Source organism: Alligator sinensis, unplaced genomic scaffold, assembly GCF_000455745.1.
Source record: "Alligator sinensis unplaced genomic scaffold, ASM45574v1 scaffold1329_1, whole genome shotgun sequence".
Lineage (NCBI taxonomy): Eukaryota > Metazoa > Chordata > Crocodylia > Alligatoridae > Alligator > Alligator sinensis.
Window position 1 is genome coordinate 61,069 of NW_005842460.1, and position 9,597 is coordinate 70,665.

The 9,597-nt window shown below is 59.0% G+C and overlaps 1 protein-coding gene across 1 annotated transcript in view; it reads left to right on the plus strand.

Moving 5' to 3' along the window:
* Positions 1–8,645, plus strand: part of BBS1 (Bardet-Biedl syndrome 1) — an 11,640-nt gene extending 2,995 nt beyond the window's left edge. The window contains exons 3-15 of the mRNA XM_006030742.2: positions 55–101; positions 301–339; positions 596–668; positions 757–888; positions 2,106–2,212; positions 2,284–2,404; positions 2,732–2,890; positions 3,789–3,858; positions 4,487–4,642; positions 5,049–5,182; positions 5,543–5,677; positions 5,810–5,896; positions 8,294–8,645. Of these exons, the coding sequence (XP_006030804.1) occupies positions 55–101; positions 301–339; positions 596–668; positions 757–888; positions 2,106–2,212; positions 2,284–2,404; positions 2,732–2,890; positions 3,789–3,858; positions 4,487–4,642; positions 5,049–5,182; positions 5,543–5,677; positions 5,810–5,896; positions 8,294–8,380 (1,347 nt within the window). The 3' untranslated portion in view covers positions 8,381–8,645. The remainder of the gene's footprint in view (positions 1–54; positions 102–300; positions 340–595; positions 669–756; positions 889–2,105; positions 2,213–2,283; positions 2,405–2,731; positions 2,891–3,788; positions 3,859–4,486; positions 4,643–5,048; positions 5,183–5,542; positions 5,678–5,809; positions 5,897–8,293) is intronic.
* The last annotated feature ends 952 nt before the right edge of the window (positions 8,646–9,597 follow it).

Sequence of the window (9,597 nt, forward strand, 5' to 3'; positions counted from 1 at the left end):
GACGGCGGGGCGAGGGCGGCGCCCTGACACGCCTGCGTGTCTGCCCCTGGGCAGGACAAGATCGACCCGCTGATGCTGAAGGAGATGTTGGAGAGCATCCGGTGAGCAGGAGCCTTCCTCCCCCAGGGTACCGGGGGGGTAGCAGGGTGCTCCTGGGTGGGGGTTGGGAGCCCGGACACCTGGCTTCTCTGCAGCTCTGGGGGGGAAGTGGGAGGCTGAGGGATTAGAGCAGGGGGGCACTGGGAGCCCAGATATCTGGGTCCCACTCACGTCTAGTTCAGTGCGTCTGGTTTCCCACAGAGAGAAGGCTGAGATCCCCCTGTCAGCTCGGTCTCTAAGGTGAGCCTGGGAGGGGGTTAGGCCTCCTGCAAGGTGTGGGGTTTGAGTTGGAGGGAACGGGGGTGTTGGAGCAGTTGGGGAGGTCTCGAGTCCTTGTTGTGTTGGGGGGGCTGGGGCAATGAGGGGGTCTCTGGGGCCCTTACTGGGCTGGGAGGACTGGGGCAGTTGTTGGGGGGTCTCTGGAGTCCCTGCTGGGCTGGCAGGGGCTGGGGCAGTTTGGTAGGTAACCTCCCCGAGGCCCCCACAATCCCTACAGGTTCCTGACTTTGGAGCCCGGGGAGCTCCAGGCCTTCGTGACCCTCCACAAAGACCAACCGCTGCAGCACCAGGTGGGTCTGGCAGGAGGGAGACCCTGAGATTGCGGAAAAGAAATTTTGGGTGGTCTGACCCCCCCCTCATACCCCTCTGCCTCCCCAGACTGTGATCACCTGCATGACCACGCTGAGGAAGGACCTGGCTGATGAGGATGGTGCCACCTGCCTGGTGCTCGGGACAGAGAGCAGAGAGGTCCTGATTCTGGACCCCGAGGCCTTCACTGGCCTGGCACAGGTAGGGGGCCTCCCTGGCTTGTTACACCCACCCCAGAGCTGGCTGCAGCCTGCTCTTCCCAGCCCTCCAGAGCCGGTTGAATGCTGTACCCAGCCCCTGGCGCCGCCCTGGCGCCCCAGCCGCAGCCTGTTAAACCAGGGCTCGCAAACCAAGAGTGAACCATCTGCAAACCTGTGGCTGACCACACAGCCTTTTTTACTGATACATGTTTTTACTGACATACGTGTTTCCTGTCAGTGTCACTGTGCTTCAGGCCCTGCCCTCCTGCCAGGGCTGGGGGCAAATGTAGGGGCTTGAACACCAAGGATAGGAAAAAAGTTTGGGTGTCAGCATAAAGTTTGCAGTAAGAAAGAAATTGTCTTGGGTTGGCAGCTTGGGGTGACACCCTTCTGCCCCCACACCCTGATGCCCCCAACTGCACCATGCTGCTCTCCCACCTACCCCTACTGCCTCCATCCCCTCATCCCAGCACGGACCCCAGAAGAAGCCGACCTGCCCCCGCAGTGTTGCAGCAGCAGCACCTGGCTGTGAAAATGCTCCCTGCCTAGTGCTGTGCTCCCATTCAGCCAGCAGGGGGCACTGCTTCTCTGTCTCTGGCTCTAGGTTTTTACTGATGGGTTGTTTTTTTGGGGGTGGGGTGAGGGTGGATTTTATAGAAAGTAATTTTTTTTTTTTTTTTTACTGATCATCAGCATTGTTTACAGGCAGTATGTTTTACTGATTGTCAAGATCTTTTTTTTCCCCCCAGAACATCTGTATCTTTTACTGATAGTATATTTTTTATCGAGGGTATCTTTTACAGACAATATTCTTAGTGTCTTTGAGTATCTTCTACGAACGCTATTTTTTACTGAGTATCTTTTATGGAGAGTGTTTTTACTGATGGTATCTTTACAGAGTGTCATTATCTTTTACATTTTTTTAATGAGAGTTTTGCGGTCACTATATTTTTTACAGACGGGCCCTAGTTTGTATGCACAGTATTTATTTATTTTTTACTGTCAGTATCTTTTATGGACCATAAGTATCTTTTACATACGGTATCTTCTACTGACAGTGTCGTTTATGGAAATTATTTTTCACAGGCTGTCACGTCAGTACCTTTTACAGATGGTATTTTTTATTAAGAGGATCTTTTATGGACTGTCATTAACTTGTACTGACCGTTGGCAACTCTGTGTCATACCCAGTCCTCATCTCTGCCCTCTCTCCCCCAGATGACGCTCGCCGCTGTCCCGGCCTTCCTGGAGGCAACAGGGCAGTTTGATGTGGAGTACCGGCTCACAGCCGCCTGTCGCAATGGCTGCCTCTACCTGCTGCGCCGGTGAGACTCCCAGCCCTAGATCCCACTCCCGACTCCCCTGCCCAGCCTACTGCCCCTCTCTGCCCCCCCAGGGACTCCAGGCGCCCACGCTGCTGCATTGAGCTGAGCGCCCAGCCTGTGGGCCTGGTCCGCGTCCAGAAGACCCTTGTGGTTGGCTGCTCCGATGACACCCTGCGGGGCTACACCCAGAAGGTGAGCGTATGGTACACCCAGCCTGTGCCCACCCCAGAGCCAGCCACAGCCGAGTGTTGGATGAGGGGCCTTGTATCACCAGCCCTGAGGCCCACCCCAGAGCCAGCCCCAGCAACTATCTCTGGGATGGATGCATATCAACACTGGGTGAGGGACAATTTACCAACTGGCCCCTGATGCCCCCACCACAGAGCTGGCTGCAGCTGGGGTGAGCACAGCTTGGGTGTAACATGCCTAGCCCAGAGCCAGCTGCATCCCAGCATGAGTTCGGTGCATCTCACAGAGCCACTGCAGTCCGTTCTACCCAGCCCTATACTGTCCCCCCAGGGCAAGCGGCTGTGGACCGTGCAGCTCCCAGCCCCACTGCTGACCATGGCACTGCTGGAGCAGAAGTCCCGTGGGTTCCAGGCCGTCCTGGCCGCCCTCAGCAACCAGGAGGTGCATGTGTACCGGGACAAGGCCCTCCTCGATGTCATCCAGACCCCGGTACTACCACCTCCTGTCCCCTGGACACCTGGGTTCTCTCCAGGTCTGGGAGGGAGTTGGGTTAGGGGGGTTAGAGGAGGGAGGGCTGCGGGCCTGGATGTCTGAGTTCTCCCAGCTCTGGGAGGGGAGTGTAGTCTAGTATTTAGAACAGGGAGCTTGGACACTTGGGGTCTCTGCCTCTGTGTTGGGGAGGAGCAGTGGCTAGAGGAGCAGGGTACAGGGAGCTCGAATGCCTGGGTTCTTTCTCCAGCTCTGGGGGAAGTGTTGGGGCTGGGAGCCTGCACGCCTGGGTTCTCCCCAGCTCTGTGAGGGAAGTGAGGTGTTGTGGTTAAAGCAGGGAGCCCAAACGCCTGGGTTGTTTCTTGAGCTCTGGGAGGTGAGAGCAGGGAGGAGCTGGGAGCCCAGACACCTGGGTTATCTGTCAGGGGATTGTGGTATAATGGTTAGAGCAGGGGGTTGGGCCCCCTAGACACCCAAGTTCTCCCCAGCCCTGGAAGGGAAGTGTGGAGCTGCAGTTGGAACAGTAGAGCTGGATGCTTGGGTTCTCTGCAGGGGGGAGGAGCAGGGTTCTCCCACGCCCAGGAGGGGAGTGTGGTACAATGCTTAGAGCAGCAGGGTTTGCGGGGAGCCAGATGTCTGGGTTCTCTGCCTCTCTGCAGAGGGAAGGGGGGAGCAGTCAGAGCAGGTACGGCTGGGAGCCCAAACAAAGAGCAGTGTTGCGCAATGGTTAGAGCAGAGAGGGGCGGGGGCAGGAGCCCGGACACCTGAGTTCTCTTGCTGAGCCAAGGCAGTGTGGCCCAGTGGCTAGAGCTGGAAGAGTGAGGCTGAGAGCTCGGCAAGAGCAGCTTTGCCCAGTGGTTAGCACAGGCTGAGACATGCTGTCTGCCTCCTACCCCAGGATGTGGTTACGGGCTTGATCTTCGGGCGCTATGGGCGTGAGGACAGCACCCTCCTCATGACCACCAAAGGTGGGAGCTGGGGCTGAACTCAGGGAACAGGGCTGGGGGGACCAAGACTCGGCTGAGGAGACTCTGGAAGCAGGAAATTGATCTGGAGCTGGCAGAGGCTGGGCTGGGAGGAATCTGGGCTGGGAGCTAACCTGGGGGTTTTGGGGAGGTCAGGGCAGGGTATGGGCTCATGGTGGGCTGGGGAGATCAAGGAAGGCTGGAGGCAGACTGGGGGTTTGGGGGCCTCTGTCCAGGGCTGACAGGGATGGGCAGAGGTTGGTGCTGGCTGAAGGTCTCATGAGCTGGTGGGGCAGGGTGATTGTGTGAAGCAGAGGGACTCAGGCCAGGTGGGGGGTCATGGGGGAGTCTCGGGCCAAGCTGACTTCCACGTGGGTGGTGTCGGGGGGCCGGGGGTGTGCTCCGGCTGGGCTGCTGGCCATGGACGGGTCTTAGGCTGCCAGACAGTTGTGTGGAGCAGGAAGAGGCTGATAGTGTTGTGGGTCTCTGGTATCACTGATGTGGGCTGGGAGTGGGGGGCCGGTCTCAGGCCAGACTGATTGGGCTGGGAGGACATCTCAGGCCAGGCTGACCCATGTGAGGCAGAAGGATGTGGGGCGTCTCAGGCCAAGCTGATGTTGGCATGGGGCAGGGGGCGGTCTGCTGGTGAAGATGCTGAAGCGGCGGGCAGTACTGGAGGCACCATTAGCCCCCGGCCCCCCCCTGGCCCAGGCTGTGCGCCTCGCTGTGCCCAAGAAGACACGGCTCTATGTGGACCAGACACTGCGGGAGCGTGAGGCTGGTGCCGGTGAGGGGGTAAATGGGGGGCAGATGGGGTCTGGGGGTGTCCCTGGGGCTGGGGGGGCGCTAAAAGGGTGGGAGTCAGGGGTCAGGGGGCACCAGACAAGGGCATTGGGTCCAGCCTGCTGTCACCCCTTCTCCAGCCACACCTGCCCTGGATGCTAGCTCCTTCTGGGGGGGTGGGGGGGGCGAGGTGCTTGACTTCGCCCCCTGTGCATTGGCCATGCCCCCTAGATGTAGGCCATGCCCCCAGTTCCTAACTGCGCCTTCCCCTAGACACCAACTCTGCCCCGAGTGCTTTCCCCCTCCCCTCTGACACCTCTGACCCCTGGCACTAGCCCCTACCCTGCCTACCCCCGGCTGTAGACCACGCCCCTGGCTCCATCCCCTGAGTTGATACCCCTCTGCCCCAGCCATGCACCAGGTGTTCCAGACAGAGCTGAGCCGCCTCCGACTGTCGGCTGCCCGTGCCTATGTCCGCGCCCTCCAGGGCAGCCTGGCCCCACTCAGCGCCACTCCCCAGCATCCCCTCAGCCTGCGGGCCACGGTGAGCCAGATGCCTGGGTCCTCCTTAGCTCTTGGAGGGAAGGGGGCCCTGAGAGGTAGGAGCAGAGGGGTCTGGGAGCTCGGATGTCTGGGTTCTTTCTATCTCTGGAAGTCCAAACGCCTGAGTTCCCTCTAGTTCTGGGAGGGGGTGGGGGCCGGGCAGTACAAGCTGGGGTGTCTGGGAGGGTTTCCTCCAGTTCTCGGAGGGAAGTGGGAGCTTGGGAGTTAGAGCAGCGGGGCTGGGAGCCTGGTTGCCTGGGTCCTTTCCAGCTCTGGAATGGAGCTACAGCCAGGGGATTCAGGCCGGGGGTCATAGAGGACTCCTGACTTTCCAGCCCGCACCCCCCTTCTGCCCCCTCAGGTCCAGGGCGTGGGCCCCACCTTCAAGCTGACACTGCATCTCCAGAGTGCAGCACCTGCCGGGGCCAGCACCGGGCTGCTGCTCAGCTTCCAGTATGACGAGCACCTGTACGCCATGGCCAGCTCCCTGCTGCGGGTGCGTGTCCCTGCCCAAACAGAGTGGGCCGCAGCCTGTCACACCCAGCACCTTACACCCCCCAGAGCCAGCTGCATCCCAGCTCAGGGAAGGCTTCCCAACCCCTCTCATGTGTCTCTCTCTTGCTGTCAGACCCCCATGCTGGTCCCCGGACTGAACTATCCCATCGAGACCTTTGTGGAGTGTCTCAGTGATAAGGGCATCTCTGACATCATCAAGGTACCAGTGCATTTCCAGGGGGCGCAGGACTGGGGGCATGGTGAGGCGGGTAATCCCAGCCCCTAATGCCCTACTTTAGAACCAGATAGAGCCTGTTATACCCAGCCCCCACCCCAGAGCTGGGTACACTAACCAGGGCTCCCAACTCAAGGTTTTTTTTACTGACCACCTTTTCTCCTCATGTATTTTCTTACTAATGTATTTCCCACCACTTCAGCATAATTTATGTTGCCAGGCCATGGTAAGACGAGCCAGGGGCACATGTAGGGGGGTGAACTGGCAGCTCTGTCTGACTGCAGTGGTTGGTTGATATCCAGCTGCCCCTCGTTCCCCCTAGTGCACCTATTGCTCCCCAGCAAATCCCTTAACCTTACCCCCAACAGCCTCAGCCACCCATCCTGACCCTCACACCCATAGTCAGCCCTCAGTCTGTCCCACCTACTCCATCAGCCCCTGGCTGGCCCCAGTCCCCATCCCCGTCAGTCCCTGGCCTGCTCCGATGCTTCCCTCCCCCGCTTCCCATCAGCCCCTGGCTGGCTCCACGCCCCCCCTCCAGCCCTGAACCAGCCCGGTACAGCCAGCCCCAAACCCCGCCAGCTATCCCCCCCAGATCCTGCCCCCAGCCAGACCTTTTTGCCCCCCTGGTTAGCTCCCACAAGCCCTCAGCCCCACTCCCCCTGTCGCAGCACAGGCTCCAAGAAGCTCACCCATGACTTGGCAGTATTATAGGCAGCTGCTGGGATGTAGCAGCAGCATATGGCTGGGGGCAGGGCATCTACAAAGCCCTGAGGCCTCTGGCAGATGTTGCATTTAACATGATGGGTTTAGGGAATCGCATCTTGACTGGGGACCTGGCCACATGTTCCAGCATCTCATAGCAGGATGAAACAGGAAACACAGCTACAAAATGATTCTGTGAAATGTGTCAACATTTGGTGGCAAGTTCCAGTTTCCATGACTTTACAGCTGGTTCTAGGCAGCCTGAATTGCACGTGGGGCAGGGTGGACCCACCGGGGTCTCCAACCCACCCTGGTGCACTCCTGATCATGCTGATTATTGCCTGGCTCCAGGGACCCTCTGGCCCTGGTGGGGTGGCAGGCTTCCAAGACTTGGCTGATCATTGGGTACCCAGCTTTCACCTTGCCAGTGTAGTGGTGGGCTGTGGGTTTGGGATCATGATTCGGATTGGATCACAATTGGGATTACATCCGATCTCATCATGTCATTAAAGAAAGGTCTACGAGCAGCCTGAGAGAAGAGTTCTCACAGGGCACTGCAGTCCCCTCTAGGCCACCTGATTGTTGGCCAGCTCTGGGGACCCTCCTGCCCTAGGGCAGATATGAGTGGCGGTCCCCAGAGTCAGCTGCCGATCAGCTGATAGTCAGTTGGCTCCAGGGACTCTCTAGCTCTGGTGGGGCAGGGGTGGATGGTCCCTGGAGTCACCTGCCCATCAGGCTTGTCAGTGCCGGGTTCTGGTTCTAGGGGGAGGGCCTAGATCACTGTTGGGGTGGGATTGGCTCTCCATTGCACCATGAAAGGAACCTCTGCCAGCAACCTGCTGCTCTGGCATGCATAAATTGATGCTTCAGCAAAACCAAGGAAGTGATTCTTCTGCTTTATTCGGCATTGGTGAGACTGTAGCTGGACTACTGCATCCAGTTCTGGGTGCCACACTTCAACAAGGATGTGGAAAAGCTTGAGAGCCCGGAGAAGGGCCCCCCGTATGATCAGAGACTTGCAAGGCAAGCCATACGAGGAGAGACTGAGGGACTTGGGTCTCTTCAACCTAAAAAGAAGGCTGAGCAGGGACTTGGTAGCAGCTTGCTGCTATATCAGGGGAATACATCAAGGGCTCGGCGAACAACTGTTCACCAGAGCACCCTTTGGGGAAAACCCAAAAAGGTGGGAGTAATGGCCACAAACTCCTGGAAGACCATTTCAAGCTTAATACTAGGAAAAACTCCTTCACAGTCAGGGTGTCCAGACTGTGGAATAAACTCCCTCCAGAGGTGGTGCAATCACCTACCTTGGAAATCTTCAAGAGGAGACTGGACAGTCACCTAGCTGGGGTCACCTGACCCGGGTTGTCTTTCCTGCCTAGTGCAGGGGGGGCTGGACCCAATGACCTTGAGAGGTCCCTTCCAGCCCCTTACAATCTATGAATCTATGAGGTTGCACTCCCCTGCCGTTGGCCACCAGGGGGCACTGCCATGCTTGTCCATCCTTTTACCAGCTCTGTTTCTGGTGCCCCACATGTCTTGGAGAGGGAGTTTCACCAACAGCTGGAGCTCGATTTGGGGTTTGTTTTTTTACTAATGGGCATTTTCAGATTATTTTTTTTACTGACTGTTTGGCCTTTCCTGGCCCATTGGTAACCCTACCCTCTTCTCTCCCAGGTGCTGGTACTGCAAGAGGGGCTCCGCACCCCGCTGCTGACTGCCCACATCAACATGCCTGTGAGCGAGGGGCTGGTCGCTGCCTGAGACCCCCATCCCCCAGCTGGCCCAGCCCAAAGTAGCCCCCCAAGGCATGTCAGACTGGCACAGATGTGCAGCACCGGGCACAGGGAAAGGGGACCTGGCACCAGTGGTCCACAGCATCCAATGCTCTGGTGGGGCTGGTCCAGGGAGGGTGGGGTGGTTGATGGTGGAAACCAGGGTTCATCCCACGATGTACCCCAGCTCCCTGCAGCAACTGCTGAGATGTACCCCCTTCCCCCCTGTGTATAGAGCAGTAAATAGAGCAGGTACGTCATGGGGGGTTGTGTGTGTACATGCGTCGGCCACCTGGGTTCTGGAGGGGGGCAGGTAGGGGTGCATCCAGGACACCTGGGTTCTTTGTGTGTGCGGGTCCCAAACGCGTGGGTTGTGCATGTGTGTGTCCTGGATGCCAAGGATCCACATGCATTGCCTCTCCCTACCAGCTCCACAGCTCCATCATACTCTGTCACACTGTTCTATGCCTCACATATTTATTATGTCCCTCCATCCTTCCCCCTCCTTTCTGCTGCCCGTTGGTCAGGGCGGGAATGGAACTTGAGCGCAGTGGGCCACAGTGGCCATGAAGAAGGGCTCTGGGGTCTTGGCAATGCCACACACGTCCCCATGGTAGATCCAGAACTAGCCCGGGGAAGGAAAGAAGCAGAGTGAGGGGCTGTGCAGGGGTCCCCAGCCCCTCCATTTCCCCCTAGCGCCAGCCACATCCACATGATCCCCCTCAAGCCAGCCACAGCCTCTCCCTGATGCCCCCCACCCCCTAGAGCAGGTCAGAGCCCTCACCCCAGTGAACCCCCAGAGCTAACCTCAGCACCCCCTGCCCTTGCTGGGACCAGTTCACGTGCACTTCCAAAGCTGGCTGCATTCAGGACCAGCCCCCTGCTCAGCGGCCTCCGGAGGGACTCTGGCCGACACCCCCAGGCCCAGCAGCAGCAGGACAGCGGCACGGAGCGCGCCGGGGGCCATGGCTGCTCTCTGTCCGTGGCCGGGAGGGATATTTAAGGCCCCGGGGAGGCGCAGATTTCACCCCCCAGGAAGGCGCAGGGTTGTGGATGGAGGTGTGAGGTCTGGGCAGGCTGCAATGGGAACGGGCTGCGGCAGGGGGCTCACCCACTTCCCCACCCCCTGCTATCCCTCAGTCCTGACCCGATCCCCGCCCCCTGCACCCCCCCCCTGGCCGCGCCCCCCCCCCCACTTGGCCCACA